Genomic DNA, 16524 nt, shown 5'->3' with positions numbered 1-16524 from the left:
GGACAAGAAGAGAATAGAAGCTTCCGAAATGTGGTGCTACAGAAGAATGCTGAAGATTAGATGGGTAGATCACATAACTAATGAGGAGGTATTCAATAGGATTGGGGTGAAAAGAAGTTTGTGGCACAACTTGACTAGAAGAAGGGATCGGTTGGTAGGACATGTTGTTAGGCATCAAGAGATCATCAGTTTAGTATTGGAGGGAAGCGTAGAGGGTAAAAATCGTAGAGGGAGACCAAGAGATGAATACACTAAGCAGATTCCGAAGGATGTAGGTTGCAATAGGTACTTGGAGATGAAGAAGCTAGCACAGTATAGAACAGCATGGAGAGCTGCGTCAAACCAGTCTCAGGACTGAAGACCACAACAACCACAACAACAACAGCATGATGCATCTGCTGGAAGTTTTGCAAAACAGTTGTTGGATATTGGGAATGGAAAAATTGCTATAGATGAATCCATGCAATATATGTTACATTACAATACTGGCCTAAATTATTCAAGAATCTTCAAAAGATGCGATGACTGCATCAAGAGTAAAACCATCAACCTGCATGTCAGTTACTGTCATATTTATTAACCATATCTCTACACCAGTATTCAGCACACAAAAGTTGCCCAATGGACTGTCTGACCACAAAGTCCTCCCTCCCTATTTAAAATAATACAAGCATACATGGGCATAAACAGACTCTCATAACTAAAGACCACCTACAGATAGTGTATAAAATGTCCAACACTTTTATATTACTTAAGCATGAAACATGAGAAAATGATTCTAGAGTACAACACTGAACGGAAAGCTACACCATTTGTCAATCACATGTGTCATTATTTTTACACTGTCTTTATATTCATAAAGCATATACAAAAACTCTTGAATGGCTATGAATGCAAAAGAAGGACCATGGAAATAATCACCTTCTGTACAATGGAAACGTAACTTTAAACAAAATTTAAAACAAACATTGGCTCACATTTCCTAAAATGCTTTAAAATTAATTAAAAGATCATTAATAAAGTTGAATCAAAGGCAAACAGATCTCCAACAATCAGTATATTGTAAAGTAATATGAGTAAGGTTCTTTGGGGAGTTGTCAAAGGTACCATAGAAGACAAATTCAAGGGAGAACTAAATGCAACAATAATTTCAGATGGAAAACAGAAGAGTGAATTATTTAACCAGCATTTTTCTAAGTTTTATTATATCTTGCCTCAGATCACTGCACTAGCAAAGTCATTCAAAACTGTACTGCCAACACCAGATAGGTCAGTTCTCCTGGCCTAAGCAACTGAACTCAGGTAGTATGAGTAAAGACTTTTAGGAAGTTGTCAAAGGTACCACATGAGGCAAAGTGAAATCCACAGAATTGTCTCACTAATATGGGGTTGGTGGATCCCATATTAATTGCTAAAGAATAATTCTCTTCCAATTGCTATACCACTGTGTAGTGTGATAAATAATTAGATTAGCAGAGCATGTCTCCCAGAAGTATCCAAGAGTTCAAAGATAATTTTGATCTTTCAAAAGGAGGACAGTCACAATGTAAACAATAATTTCCATAGTCTGAAGTACATCTAAGTTAACTGTGAAAGTCATCTACAACTGAGCAACAGTTTTTTTTAATATTTTGTTGTTGATAAAAAATCAGTTTGGATTCCATGAAAACGGAGTAGTTATTGGTGAACTTTTCAGTTCCACTGATCACATTATTAGACCCATCAAATAAAGGAAAGTTCTTCTGGACATTTATTTACCAAAGTAGGGCTTTACATCTCCTTTATATCTCCTTAATTGCTCATTATTACCTTAGAAGCTACAGTCAAGTAGCATCAGAGGCACAGTAAGTCACTGATTTCAATCATACTTCGCCATAAAGTAAATAGTAAAAATCACAATCTCAGGATGTGAAACAGATTACTCTGACAAAACGCTGATAAGCTGTGGAGTCCCAGAAACTTCAGTACCTACACCTCTACCTCTCCTTTTCCTACTTCTATCAACATCTCACAAGTATTTCTCCTGTGTTATTTCCTATGACACCGATTTGCTCTTTAAACCTAACTCTGCTCTGTAACTGAAATACAGGAGTAGTGATACAATTGAAGCCTCCTGTTCTGACTGAATGGGAATAAATTGTCATTAAATGCAAGCAAGAGAACTCTATCTTATTCTTATTGAATGAGTACTCTTCATTAAACTACTCCTGTCTATAAAAGGCAAAATTCCTACTTTTATGAATAATGTAAAGGCAATGCTAATAAAATACATTTTTTATTCTGTTGATGAATAGTTTATGTGGATTATATAACTTCATCCTCAAACCTTAAAAGCAAAGTGAAATATATTGGACCCTGAGACATTCCCAATTTCTGCTGCAAAATGTTTCCTTTTCTGGGATATATGTAGTGGTTATTCTGTTATAGTCATAGTCATTATTATCATCTTTATTATTACTATTAGTAGTAGTAGTAGTAGTAGTAGTAGTAGTAGTAGTAGTAGTAATAGTAATAGTAATAGTAATAGTGATAGTAGCAGCAGCAGTGGTGGTGGTTTTAGTTTTATGTTTTAGCTGTTTTTCTGATCCTCTTTGAAAGTATTCATAACACATGTCATCAACATTTTAAGCTCCTGCTGAAAAATGGAAAATGTATGTTCCCCTTATTATGCTTCTACCTCCACTTTAACATTTTTCTGTTACCTATAACATCTTAAACATTGTCCCATTTTCTTACCTGCCAACCATCAAAACATCCAAAAGTTTAATGATTAATTAGTCTTGAGACAATTCAAAATTGCTGTAAATTATTGATTTCATGTAATATGCTTGTAATTACTATTTATTCCTACTATTATGTTTTCATTTTCACAATCAGATGGCTTAAAAAACATTTTAATAAACTTAAATAACAGGTCACTCACCAAATAAAGAGTACAAGGTCTGTTCAAAAAAATTCTGGAACATTCGTAATTTTGTGCCATTGATATACTGGAGTGAAATTTGGCTGGAATCATTGTACATGCCAATTAAAGACTGACTGTGAGAGAGACTGCAGAAAAATGTAACATTTCAAGTGTATCATGTTATGAAATCCTGACACAGCATTTTTCAATGCTTCGTGTTTCTGCCAAGTTCATCCCAGGCTCATGCATCAAGACCAGACCTTCGTTCCATGATCTGTGATGAGCCTTTGGCTCATGCAAATGAGACCAGGACGTTTATTAAGAGACTCATAATTGGTGACGAGATTTGGGTCTACAGTTATGATGTTGAGACCAAGGTTCAATCTTCACAATGGATCAGGAAAGGTTCTTCAAGACCAAAAAAGCTCATCAGGTCAAGTCATATGTCAAAGCCATGTTGATAGTTTTCTTAGACTTTGAATGATTAGTTCATCATCATGAATTCATGCTGCAAGGACAGACTGTTAATTGATGATACAGTTGGAATGTGTTGTCATGTCTGTGAGAAAATGTGAGAAAGAAATGGCCTGAAATGTGGAGAGACAATTCATGGCTCTTGCATTACTGCACATTCATCCCTGTTGGTGGGTGTCTATTGTGCAAAAAATGAAATCACTGTGCTGCCTCATCCTCTGTACCCTCCAGACTTTAATTATTTCCAAAGTTGAAAATCCCATTGAAAGGACGCAGATTTGCAACAATAGATGAGATAAAAGAAAATTCACAGACAGCATTTCGTGTGATTCAACAAGAGGCATACCAAGATTACTTCTGGAAGTGTAAACAGCATTGAAAGTAGTGTATCAATTGTGGAGGAGAGTATTTTGAAGGAGACCATGCACAATAAATAAAAGGGAAGTGTAGAAAAATTTTGTGGACTAAGTTCCTGAATTTTTTGAACAGGTCTCGCATCGCTAGTTGTTATCATTGTTTTTGTTGTTATTCTTCTTCTTCTTCGCCTTCTTTCATGAATCAGTCATTTATAACCAGCTGTTATCAACACTTGTTGACCTCAATTTTAGCGGATGATTCTTTCATGCACAATGAGTGATTGTACTTCTATTGCTCCATCCATGTCTGTTTGGTTCTTCTCTCCTCTTCCTCATAACTGAGATTTTCTTGACTGCATTTCACTCCTGTAAATTTGGTGATCCTAAGCTCTTAAAGTTTTCTTTCTCTTTGTTAGTACCTGTTGAGTACAATAATTTTATTTCTCAAATATATATGAATCGGATGGGTTATTTTTTTTAGGTCCATTCTCTTTCAATGTGTCCAAACAGTTGAATTATCCACATATGCTGTGTAACTATGACTGGGGATTTACCTGTAGACTTCTGCACTGTTTTTGGATGACATTTTCCATCTTTTATTCTTGTTTCTAATATTTGTCTCATAATTTTATGGTATTTTTTCTGTTACTTTTTCTTTTTTTGGAAAGAGTGTAAATAGCTTTGATTTTTAGGGTGCTTCTGGTTTGATCAGTATTGTATGATGTCAGATTTTACAGTTCCAGGAAAGGCTTTTGTTGCTTTGCTCACTGAAATGTGATTTCTATTTTCTGATGTAGGAATTTCAAAGCCTTCCTTTCATTATAGCTTTCAGTAATTCTTAAAATGAAGTATTTAAATTCCTTAGATGAAACAATTTGTTCTGTTTTGATGAAGTCATTTATTTTTAAAATGAAATTAGTAATCCAATTTTTCCCAGTTTGTTCCTGCAATATTTCTAGGTGCTTTAGTGTATCAGTGATATCTTTGCCAATTACTGGAATGTCATCTGCGAATATTAGGTACTCTAATTCTATGTGTTTGAGTTTAGGCCCTACTAAGTGAGTTGGTGCATCTGCTCTTCTCCGTCCCCTTACAGTTTTTTCAGGGGAACAGTTGAATAGTAAATAAGCCACCTTTTGCCATACTCTTATGTTTGTTTCAAATGGTTGCTCAGATCTATCATAAATTTAATTTTTTATTTCAAACAATTAAAAAATCCAGGATGGATTTTTACTTTTTCTCTGTGAGCGTTTATGAAGTTTGTTGTCTTTTGACCTAATCAAAATTTAGTTCATATTTTGAAGCAAGAGGCTTAGTCTATGCTGTCATATGCTTTTATGAAATCTTTCATGTCTAAACATGCAATGAAAAAGTGTTTTATGTACCTGTAAGACCCTGTTCTCCTTTTGCCCCTTTCTCTCCGGGGAATCCCTCAGGACCTGGGCTGCCAGGAACACCTGGGCCACCTGTTGGGCCTTGTGGACCTCTCTCACCGGGACGTCCTGGGAAGCCATCCTCCCCCTTTGGGCCCGTTGGACCAGGGAAGCCACGGGGACCTGGTGGACCAGGAGGACCCGGTCGTCCACGCCCTCCCTGTAGGGGAGAAGTTACAAAAGCATCTCATAAGTGCATACAAACATAATCAATACAATTTTGATAATGTAACAAGTAAATTCCTCCAGAATGAATTTTTACTCTCCAGCAGAGTGCGTGCTGATATGAAACACTCGGCAGATTAAAATTGTGTGTTGGACTGAGACTCAAATCTGGGACCTTTGCCTTTCACAGGGAAATGCTCTACTTCCAAACTTCACAGATGTTCTCCTGCATATCTGTCACTAGTAGCACTCTTGGAAGAAAGAATTTGTGGAGAAATGTCTCAACCACAACCTAGGGGATTGTTTCCAGAATGACAAGGGTCTTAGGCTTGATTTCTGGACTGACACACAGTTTTAATCTGCTAGGATGTTTCATGTAAATTCCTAATAGTAACAAAGAGAGATGCGAAAGAATTTAAGTAAGGACTCATCTCCAAAAGAAAAAATATACAAAGTATGTTGAGCTACTTAAAACAAGAGAAGTTCAGAATTTGACAACTGCTACTACTTACTCCTGGTGGACCCTGTGGTCCTCTCAGACCCTGAGGACCAGGTGTTCCATCCCGTCCAGGTTCACCTTTCTGGCCAGGTCGTCCATCCAAACCATTCAGTCCATCAAATCCCCTGTCTCCCTTCTGACCTTGGGGTCCAGGTGGTCCTGGATATCCATCTCTTCCCTGGGAACATTAATTATGTGCTAAACCAAAAATGTTGAAATCAAATGATAAATTAATAGAGACATTATCTAAAGAGTCTCGTTTTCTAAGCAGTCAAATGTATGACCAGTCTTTTACTCCACAGACGAGAAAAAACCTACCAGAGTTGATGATGTGTGAAATCACAGATTCTACGAACAACACTAATAACACACAATAAATTTTATTACACTGAATGACCAATGTATGTATAAATTAGGGAGTGACAAAAATAATTTTATAAAATGGCAAGAATTCATGGAAACAACTGAAACTGGTTGCCATATTACAGTTTTCTGCTCAATAATTGTCAGGTCATCCAATGTTTTCATATATGTTAACTGAGTAAATTTGCCAGTTATGAAAGGCCTATTGTTTGATGTGGAATTTGAACCACTGTGCAGCTTGATTTTCTTCACATATAAAAGTAGTTTCAGTGATGACATTCAATTTAAGAGACAGAAAAATTCTAAGTAAGTGATCAAGCTCCAATCTTTGGACACATGATGTTACTAAACAACCAGTCTTAAATTTGTTTTCAGCATAGTTATGACAAACATTAATCAAAATTCATGTTTAATGTCCATCACTTACAAAATTAGACTGTTTTATTTGGTCTTTTATGCTCATAAGCCAACAGCATTGCCGCAGTGGTAACACCAGTTCCCGTCCAATCACTGAAGCTAGGAACTGTCAGGCTTGTCTAGCACTTGGGTGGGTGACCATTTGGATCTGCCAAAAGTTGTTGGCAATTGGGATACACTCAGCCCTTGTGAGGCCAATTGCAATTGAGGAGCTACTTGATTGAGAAGCAATGGCATTGATCACGAAAACTGACAAAAGCTAGGTGAGCAGAATGCTGACCACATGGCCCTCCGTACCCGCATCTGATGATGCCTAAAGGCTCAGAACAACATGGTGGCTGGTTGGTATTGTTGGGCCTTCAAGGCCTGTTTGGACGGTGACTGGTTGTTTTTGTTTATGCTGAAAAATATGAAATATTCTAACTGCACACGTTATGTTACACACAACCTCTATAGCAAAATGTAAATTTTCCTTTCAATAGATTTCTAAAACTGAATTTTGTATTAAGTTATCACTAGGAACACAAAGCTAATATTTTTGAATGTTATTTGACAAGTTTGTACATCTAACAATTTCATCAACAAAGTAGATGAGAATAGCTTTGAGTAACCCCCTTCATATCAACTCCATCACATCTTCACACATCCGCACATACACAGACCTACCATCAAATCTTCAAGAAGTCATACCTGTTCATTATTATTAACAATTAAACACAATCAATGACATCATGTTAGGCGAAGATAATTTACAAATGGATGAAGAATTAAATAAATAAGAAATAAAAATTACTTACACGTGGCCCTGTTGGGCCTGGTAAACCTTTTTCTCCCTTCATACCTGCTGCACCAGCAAATCCTTGATCTCCTGTCATGCCTTGCTCACCTTTCATTCCTTGAAGACCTGGTTCCCCCTGAAACATAATTAAACAACAGCAACAAGTTTGTTTTAGTTTATCAGTTGAAAAGAAGTTTAATAATTTCAATTACTTATTTAAAATGTAAGTACTTTGAAATAAAATACCTTTGGAATTTGCAAAAAGCTGTATCATTATTACCAAACAACAATAATTATCATTGAACAACATATGTACTTTCAACTCATCAGAAAAAGAATACATGAGAAAACGAAGTGACTTCTGAATATAATGCCTGACCTCATTGTTAAAGATCCACTTAGAGTTCGGCGTTGAGGAGTCTTAACTTGAATTTTATTAACATCTTTTTATCTGCTAGAGTTATATGTGTAAGCAGTCAAGAAGGAGCATGAAAAGCATGGCATGTTAGCACTCATAAACTATTCCACATATTTTGAAAGCTCAGCAGATAAAATGAGCTTTTGGCTGAAGGTCTCTGGAACACAGACAAAGAATTTCTGTGCTCTGTTTTATAGCAGAGAAACACAAAACACAAATGTTTACCACAGCTTAACATAACACTTCTTTCAAAACTTTTGTTTTTGTATTTGGATATGTTGTGACAACTAATTCCTCTTTTCTTGGTAATTAATTGCATGTTAGGGCACTGTGTCACCCCTTTCAAAAGCTACCATCAAGACTTGCACTACCTGATGAGAGAGATACATAGTTTGTCTGCCTCTCTCTCTCTCTCTCTCTCTCTCTCTCTCTCTCTCTCTGTCTCCCCCTCCCTCTCACCTTGATAGCGATCCTTGACATATATGCAAGATTGATTACTCAGGAATTGGTCACTGAGAATTTTTGTGAATGAAATCTTGTTTCATACATTTCTCAGTGAACTGCAGTTTGGTAATAAAATGGTCATTCCTGCCTGTAATATCTTTATTGTTTATTATGTAAATCCCCTGGTTTGCAATCAATTTTGTACTTAACTGATATTAAGGACAAAGAGTTCTTGTTACGGGGCAGCCGCATATGTACAGGTCCATTCTGAAAAATGAAGAAAACCATGGGACTGTTGCTTAATCCACAATATTTTATAGGGTATATGACCAGATTTGGAGTTTTGGAATAGTTACCATTGGTTCCATGCCAACTTTGGGGTGAGGAGGACCTCAGAAGATTAAGTGATTTAATTTTTTAAACCAGATGATGCAACTGCAACTGTTCCAAAACTGGTTGTGTATCCAATAAAAGACTGTGGATTAAGCAACTATCCTGCAGTTTTCTTTGTTTTTCAAAACGATATTAAGGGCTTGGGTCAGTTAATGAGGTACATGTGTCATTCACTTCTATTAAAAATCATTTGATGTATTAAGTAAAGTTTTTCTTGAGTTATTACAATCTGCAATGATTTTTTTCAGATCTCTTTATAAACAGTACCAATATCCATTAACAATCTCAGCTGCTGGCACTGTCTAGGAAGTCATTTATGCATATTGTGAACTTCAATGACTTGAGACAAGCTGGATATTGTCTTAATTTCCAATGAAAACTCTGCTGCCAAAATGACACACTGAGTTCTATCTGACTAGAAGGTCTTAGCGCAGTGATGAACTGAATCAGATATTTCATGACTGGAAGGTCCTAGTGCAGTGATGAACTGAATCAGATATTTCATAAGTCAGATATTTCATAAGTGTGAATTCACTTCCTTAAACTAAGAGGCAGAGTTCCCCTGAGAAACAAAGTGTTCTTCTTACTGGATCTGGCTCTTGTGACTCGAAAGAGTGAGCCTTCTTTCGCAAGATCTGCTCCAGAAACCCATGCTGGTTAGGCAACTGTTCCAGCCTCAGGAAAGTCACCATATCTTACCATATACATGCCCCAGAAATTTGCAGGAACTTAACAAAAGGAATAAAGGTATGGATTTTTAATCATCATTGCTCAGGGCCTTCTTAAAATATATTTGTAGCACATGGAGCATTGGATATCAGTTGGGAGTGCAGTTGGAAGTGGTTTATCAATTGTGGAGGAGATTATTTCAAAGGACACCATGCACAATAAGTAAATGAGAAACATAGAAAAATGTTGTGGACAAAGTTCCAGAAGTTTTTGCACAGACCTCATACTTGAGTCCCAATCACATAATAAAAAAATAAATAAAATACAGAAGAAATCGTATCATCAATTTGTTATCCATCATTCGCAGTGTTTGAACAGAATACACAAGCCGTTATCAGAGTGTTCTACTTGGATACTCCATAAAGTATGTCTTGACGTATTTCTCATTTGACCACACATGGACCTATAAAAATGATTATTCATTACTTCAAATAATGGAACATTGAGGATGGAATATTATGAGAAAGATAGTTGCTATTCACCATGAGATGCTGAGTTGCTAATAGGCACAACAAAAAGACTGTCACAAATAAAGCTTTCAGTGATTAAGGACTTCGTCAGCAATGCCATTAAAGTCTTTGTCAGCAATAGACAACAGACACAAATACACACACACACACACACACACACACACACACACACACACACGACTGCAGTCTCAGACAACCAAACCCACACTGCAAGCAGCAGCACCAGTGCATGATGGGAGTGGTGATGGGATGGTGGTAAGGAGGAGGCTGGGGTGGGGAGTGGGAGTGATGGTATACTAGGGGTGGCAGACAGTGAAGTGCTGCAGGTTAGATGGAGGGCAGGGGAGAGGTGGGGAAGGGGAGGGGGGGGGGTATAATGGAAAAGGAGAGAAGTAAAAAGATTGGGTGTGATGATGGAATGACAGCTGTGTAGTGCTGGAATGGCAACAGGAAAGAAGCTGGATGGGTGAGGACAGTGACTAACGAAGGTTGAGGCCAAGAGGGTTACAGGAACGTAGGATGTATTGCAGGGAATGTTCCCACCTGCACAATTCAGAAAAGCTGATGTTGGTGGGAAGGATCCACATGGCACAGGCTGTAAATCAGTCAGTGAAATGAAGGATCTCATGTTTGGCAGGGTGTTCAGCAACAGGGTGGTCCACTTGTTTCTTGGCCACAGGTCGTGGGTGGCCACTCATGCCTCTCCCCTCCCCTCTGTCTAACATGCAGCACTTCATCATCCGCCACCCGCACTATACTACCCCTCCAACTCCCCACCCCAGCCTCCTCCTTACCCCCACCCAGTCACCACTCCCATCATGAACTGGTGCTGCTGCTCACAGTGTGGTTTCAGTTGCCTGAGACTGCAGCCGTGTGTGTGTGTGTGTGTGTGTGTGTATGTGTGTGTGTGTGTGTGTGTGTGTAAAATTTTTGTGTTAAGTAAATATCAGTAATTGTTGTGGATATAGTAAGGAAAGTTCTGGCAGAATTTAATTAATTTAGGAGTAAACAAAATCACTCACTGAATAGCAGAATCATTGAGTTGTCAAATATTCTTTCAGAAAGAATCCTTTGATAAGCTAGAGTACAAATATACACACAAAAAAACCGCACACCTATGCCCCCTATGCCCCTGCAATACAGCCTAGTTGCCTGTGGACAGCATTTTAGCAGAGATGAGAATTTCATGGCTCAATATGCTTAAGGTCTGATGAGGCCTTTCACAGACAGCCACTACCCCTCCATCTCCCTTCCCCACCCACTGCCACCAAATCTAGTCCACAAACAGACATCTTGTGACAGATCCTCACACAAACCTAATTCTTCAACCACATTCAAGAATCAGCTACAAATGTACACCCACATCTTCATCCAGTCACCCTGGACTGGAACAACTCAACCATATACTCTTCCAGGGCTTTGAGTACCTGTTATCATGACCAGAAATGAGTGACATCCTACCCAAGATCCTTTCTACACCTGCTTAAGTGGTATTCCATAGCCCACTCGACCTACACATCATCCTGGTCCATATACCATTTCTACTTGAACCAGTGCATAGCTTTTTATGTTTGCATGACAACCAACTAGCTACCCACCAGAATGAATGGTCACTGCCAAGCTGTGGCCAAGAACAAAGTTGACCACCCACCAGCAACTGCTGAGCACAACATGCTCCAGTACAATGGCTTTTTCACAACCTGTACCACCTGGATCCTTCCTTCCAGCACTGGAACTATGTAGATGGGAGTTATTATTGCAAAACATCCTTTGTTCCCATAATCCTCCTGGCCTCAAACATCACTAACACACTCATCCCACACTCTCTGTCCAGGTCTCCACTTAATCTGTTCTGTCATCCCCTTCCAGTCCACACCTCCATGTCATCTTTACCATGTACCATACCTCACTTGCTCTGGACCTGTGTATCACATGTCTAGCCCATCCACATGTCACTCCTCCCTCCCTCCTTCCAGAACATCTTGCCACTTCCTTCTGAGTTGTTAGCTATCCATCCCCAACCCCTCTTCTTGCTTACCAATCTTCCTTCCTTTATCCACCCCAACGTAGTCCATCTGCTGAATTGTAATCCCAGTATTGTGTGTCTAACTGGCACAATGTAGAGACATAGGCATATGTGTGCATATGTGTGTGTCTGTGCACTCTTTTGTCAATGGTTCTTCCAAAAGCTAACAACATTTCTCCCACTTCTCTGTGTGCTTATCAACAACTCAATGGCTACACTGTTTAGTGAGTGGTTTCCTCTAGTCCTAAATTTTAATTGTTACAGAGTATATTTCTGGAATCATTCTGAGTCTTGAATATGTATAACAAGATTGACTTTATGTAAAATGTTAATATAAAGCTATACTATGTGGAGTATTGTTTCTCTTATTTATTCAAATATTTAACTTATCTGAAAACAGAGGTTGGTTTTCATGCATTTTGATCCACATCACTGGAGGGAAGTGGTTATTACAAAAAATGAAAGGCAAAATACAAAACAGTACACATTCAAACAACTGATATAAAAATTGTCAGCATTCATCAGATTAGTGTCCTTGTGGTAACTGATTATTATTTGCACTGACAGGAATAGTCAAAATAAATCAAGTTACTGAGTGCGTGCGTACTCTATAAAAAGCACTAATGAAATTTATATCTGAGTACATACCACCCATCAAGTAGGTGCTGGCTGATGGTTGACTTTCAAAACTTTTGTTTTATATTCCATCCTGAAATATTCCATGATCATAATATTTCACAGTAATTACAATTTTAAAAACAAAGATTCCAAGACTTACCAAGCGGGAAAGCGCCGGCAGACAGGCACATGAACAAAACACACAAACACACACACAGAATTACGAGCTTTCGCAACTGGCAGTTGCTTCGTCAGGAAAGAGGGAAGGAGAGGGAAAAATGAAAGGATGTGGGTTTTAAGGCAGAGGGTAAGGAGTCATTCCAATCCCGGGAGCGGAAAGACTTCCCTTAGGGGAAAAAAAGGACAGGTGTACACTCGCACACACACACACACACACATATCCATCCGCACATACACAGACACAAGCAGACATATTTAAAGGCCTTTAAATATGTCTGCTTGTGTCTGTGTATGTGCGGATGGATATGTGTGTGTGTGTGTGTGTGCGAGTGTACACCTGTCCTTTTTTTCCCCTAAGGGAAGTCTTTCCGCTCCCGGGATTGGAATGACTCCTTACCCTCTGCCTTAAAACCCACATCCTTTCATTTTTCCCTCTCCTTCCCTCTTTCCTGACGAAGCAACTGCCAGTTGCGAAAGCTCGTAATTCTGTGTGTGTGTTTGTGTGTTTTGTTCATGTGCCTGTCTGCCGGCGCTTTCCCGCTTGGTAAGTCTTGGAATCTTTGTTTTTAATGTGTTTTTCCCATGTGGAAGTTTCTTTCTATTTAATTACAATTTTACATTTTTATTACCCTTTCTCCCATCTCTCCTGGTTCTCCTTTTGGGCCAACCACTACTCCTGATGGGCCTTCTTCATCAAAGGGAAGTACTGCTGGTCTTCCAGTTGGACCACGTTCACCTTTTTGACCTTTGTCACCTTTCTGACCTTCAAAGCCAAGTCCAATGTTTCCCTTCTCACCTTTGGCACCAGGTGGTCCCCTAGGACCCTGAAACAGGATCATATACACATTGGCACAATTTCCATAATTTTGAATCTTAATTTACTGTAATGAAAGATTATATTAAAATGCCAGAGTATTTGTAACTGATCACTAAACTATGCTGGTGAGCAACATCAATGTCAAATAATTCAGAAAAAACTATATGCCTTACAGGGTCACTTTATAATGCCCTGAACAGTAACAGCACCTACGTTAAGAAGGGAAAATGTATTTGAAAAGGCCATCTATGATCATAAAAGATGTTTTTATTAACTGCATATGGGCTGCACTAGTGTTAAAGTTAATCATCAAAATGAAAGAAATAAGGAATCTGACATTTTAGAAGCGAGAGCTTGTAATGACCAAGTTGTGTATCTGGAAATAAGTGTATGTTTAAAAATAAATACATTTCGACTAGACACAGTGAAAATAAAAACACAACAAAAGAAAACATAAAACCTGAATTTAAATTTTCTAATGGTGTATTATTAGTGCATATTTGGCATATTTCTTAGCAGCCACTTGATGTTTGGAATCACTTACCATAGGGCCCACCTCTCCCTTAATTCCAGGAAAACCAGATGGTCCAGGACTCCCTGGGAGACCTTGTACACCTCTAACTCCATCAAGGCCCGGTTCACCTTTCTGGCCTTTAGGGAACAGGCCAGCATACGCTGGCTCTCCCTTCTCACCCTTAGAACCTGGAAGACCGGGGATACCACGCGGACCGGATTGTCCAGGGTAACCAGGTGGTCCTTGGGCCCCCTGTAAAACAGAAAAAGTAAATTTTATATTTACATCTTAATTAATCTGGAAACAATTCCAAAATTCTCAAAGCAAGGAGAATAGTTAAAGCATTTTCTATCAATATCACAAACATTATTGCCTACTCTATAGAGAAATATACACCTGTAAGTGATTCAAAATTCCTTTATGATTGCCTACCACATAATTTAGGCATTTTGCAAGAGGAATGAGAGTAATTTATTTAATTGAAGAATTGCAAATGACATGAGCCCTTACTAAACAGGGCATTTTAAAAGTTAATTTTATTACAGATTGCATATCCAACAATACTTACATCTGTCCCATTGCAACCATCAACACCGGGAAGACCTGGAGGTCCTGGGAAGCCCTGTTGTCCAGGAACACCATTGGTTCCAGGAAATCCTGGCATCCCCATTTTCCCCTGCAAAAATTCATGGAAAAAAATGAAATAGTTGATTATAATATATGCAGATTTCTTAATTACTTTGAACTTGAACGAAAATGACGTTTCCACCTTATCAAAAATATTTTCATTTCGTAAGATCTCATTCACAGTTTTTCTGTAAAAGAAGATGTCTTGTACAAAAAATTAATAATTTAGAAGAGCTTACATTATAACTCCTGTCACATTACCTTTCCAAAATATATTACAGTATCCACTACAATATTTTGCAAATCCATGTTGATTACAATTAATTTGTTCAGTATATATTTTCTCTCTGCTATACTTTTCGTTAAGTGATTACATTCTTCTTGCTTTTTTTATTCTCTTCTATTTTATTTTTGACTGACTCTAAATGTAATATGGCTGAAAACAGTTCTCTATTTATGGCTATCATTAGTTAAGCTTCAGTTTTACAGCAGTGCTTTCTCACCAATAAAATAAAGTTAGAAAATGCTCAACACTTTAAGACAATTCAATAATTTAGAAATACTAACATACCCTGTCACCTTTCAACCCACGAGGTCCTTGTGGTCCAGGCTCCCCTTTGTCTCCTTTAGGCCCAGGAGGACCTTCCATTCCAGGATGTCCCTGCTGACCTTGCAGTCCTGAAATACCAGGAAGGCCTGGAGGACCCTAGAATTTAAAGTATAGTGGCAATGGCACAAATGTTCAGTACTTTCAGAAATTCAAACAGACTAATCATTGTCACCAACTCTAATACTACTACGGTCTCCATGCATATAAACTAAATTGCCTAAATTATGATAATTACATAATTACAATAAATAAAATATAAAGTATAAGAACAAATAATTAAGTGAGTTATCGTAGTGTGAAAGATTTATACTGGAAAAAAGTGGAAAAAAGACACATATTTTATGTTTGTTATATTAGTCACAAGATTCACTGCAATAAAGTAAATTCCAAGCAAACTTCATAAACCTGGAAACAAAAATTAAGTTTGACATATTCTCAATTGGTGTGTAATGATAAGGATTTTTATTTTACCGGATTATTTGCCTAGTTGCTAATAAAGCATTGTATTCAGATAGCAAAAATGAGAAGATTTGTCAGATCTGCTTAAAAGACTGTTTTTAATAACTTCTTACCCTTGATCCTTTCTCAGCAAAACATTTTGGTATGCAGTTCGTAGACGGCGTGCAGTTACCCCTTGGGTTGCTAGGAACAATTTCATAATTGCTGGGTGGTCTACTACCTGAATCCGTTCTTCCATATAGACCATAAGTTCTATTGTAGGAAGGTGGAAAGTAGTCCTGAAAAGAAGTTAGTAGATGTTTAGTTTCAGAAATTTTTTGTTAATAAATTTAGTTGATGCATAAAAAGTAATAAATTCAACAAAAGGCACTGAACAAAATAAACAGTCTTAAAGAGAAATACTGCCTGTTGTAACAGATAATTCTGTGACAAATTCTGTGACAAAATTTAGATGCATGACAGTAGTTTATTTAACTAAGTTAGACTAGATGCATCAGTAGGTGTCTTCCTATATTCAATAAGAGACACTGCTACCATACATAATTGGTCATGTAAAAAACTCAATGAGTCAAATAAATAACATGTTCCTGCAGAAAACTGCACATCGTGCTTGTTACTTGTCTCTGTGAGAAGTATGAGAACTGTCTCAGTTTCGAGTGAGTAGCAGCACAAGACCGAATGACACAAACTATGGAAATTTACTGGTCTGTGTTTTAGTTATTCATATGCTGCGGTGGGAGAAAAATAACATTTACCAGAAGAATATTAGGTGATATTCAAATGAAAGAAAGCCTAAATCATACAAACATTATTCCACTTTCATGACAGA

General features: G+C 37.7%; 1 protein-coding gene across 1 annotated transcript in view; it reads right to left on the bottom strand.

Annotated features, from left to right (window-relative positions):
* The window catches only part of LOC126272031 (collagen alpha-2(IV) chain), a 233649-nt gene that overhangs the window by 119168 nt on the left and 97957 nt on the right, over positions 1–16524 (bottom strand). The window contains exons 2-9 of the mRNA XM_049974536.1: positions 15809–15973; positions 15198–15332; positions 14568–14675; positions 14030–14251; positions 13298–13492; positions 7410–7526; positions 5846–6010; positions 5121–5328 (exon numbers count right to left, since the gene is read on the bottom strand). Coding sequence (XP_049830493.1) covers positions 5121–5328; positions 5846–6010; positions 7410–7526; positions 13298–13492; positions 14030–14251; positions 14568–14675; positions 15198–15332; positions 15809–15973 — 1315 coding nt within the window. The remainder of the gene's footprint in view (positions 1–5120; positions 5329–5845; positions 6011–7409; positions 7527–13297; positions 13493–14029; positions 14252–14567; positions 14676–15197; positions 15333–15808; positions 15974–16524) is intronic.

Source organism: Schistocerca gregaria, chromosome 5, assembly GCF_023897955.1.
Source record: "Schistocerca gregaria isolate iqSchGreg1 chromosome 5, iqSchGreg1.2, whole genome shotgun sequence".
In the NCBI taxonomy this organism is placed as follows: Eukaryota; Metazoa; Arthropoda; class Insecta; order Orthoptera; family Acrididae; genus Schistocerca; species Schistocerca gregaria.
Note: the sequence above shows the minus strand (reverse complement) of the source record. Positions and strands in the feature narration are given on the sequence as shown.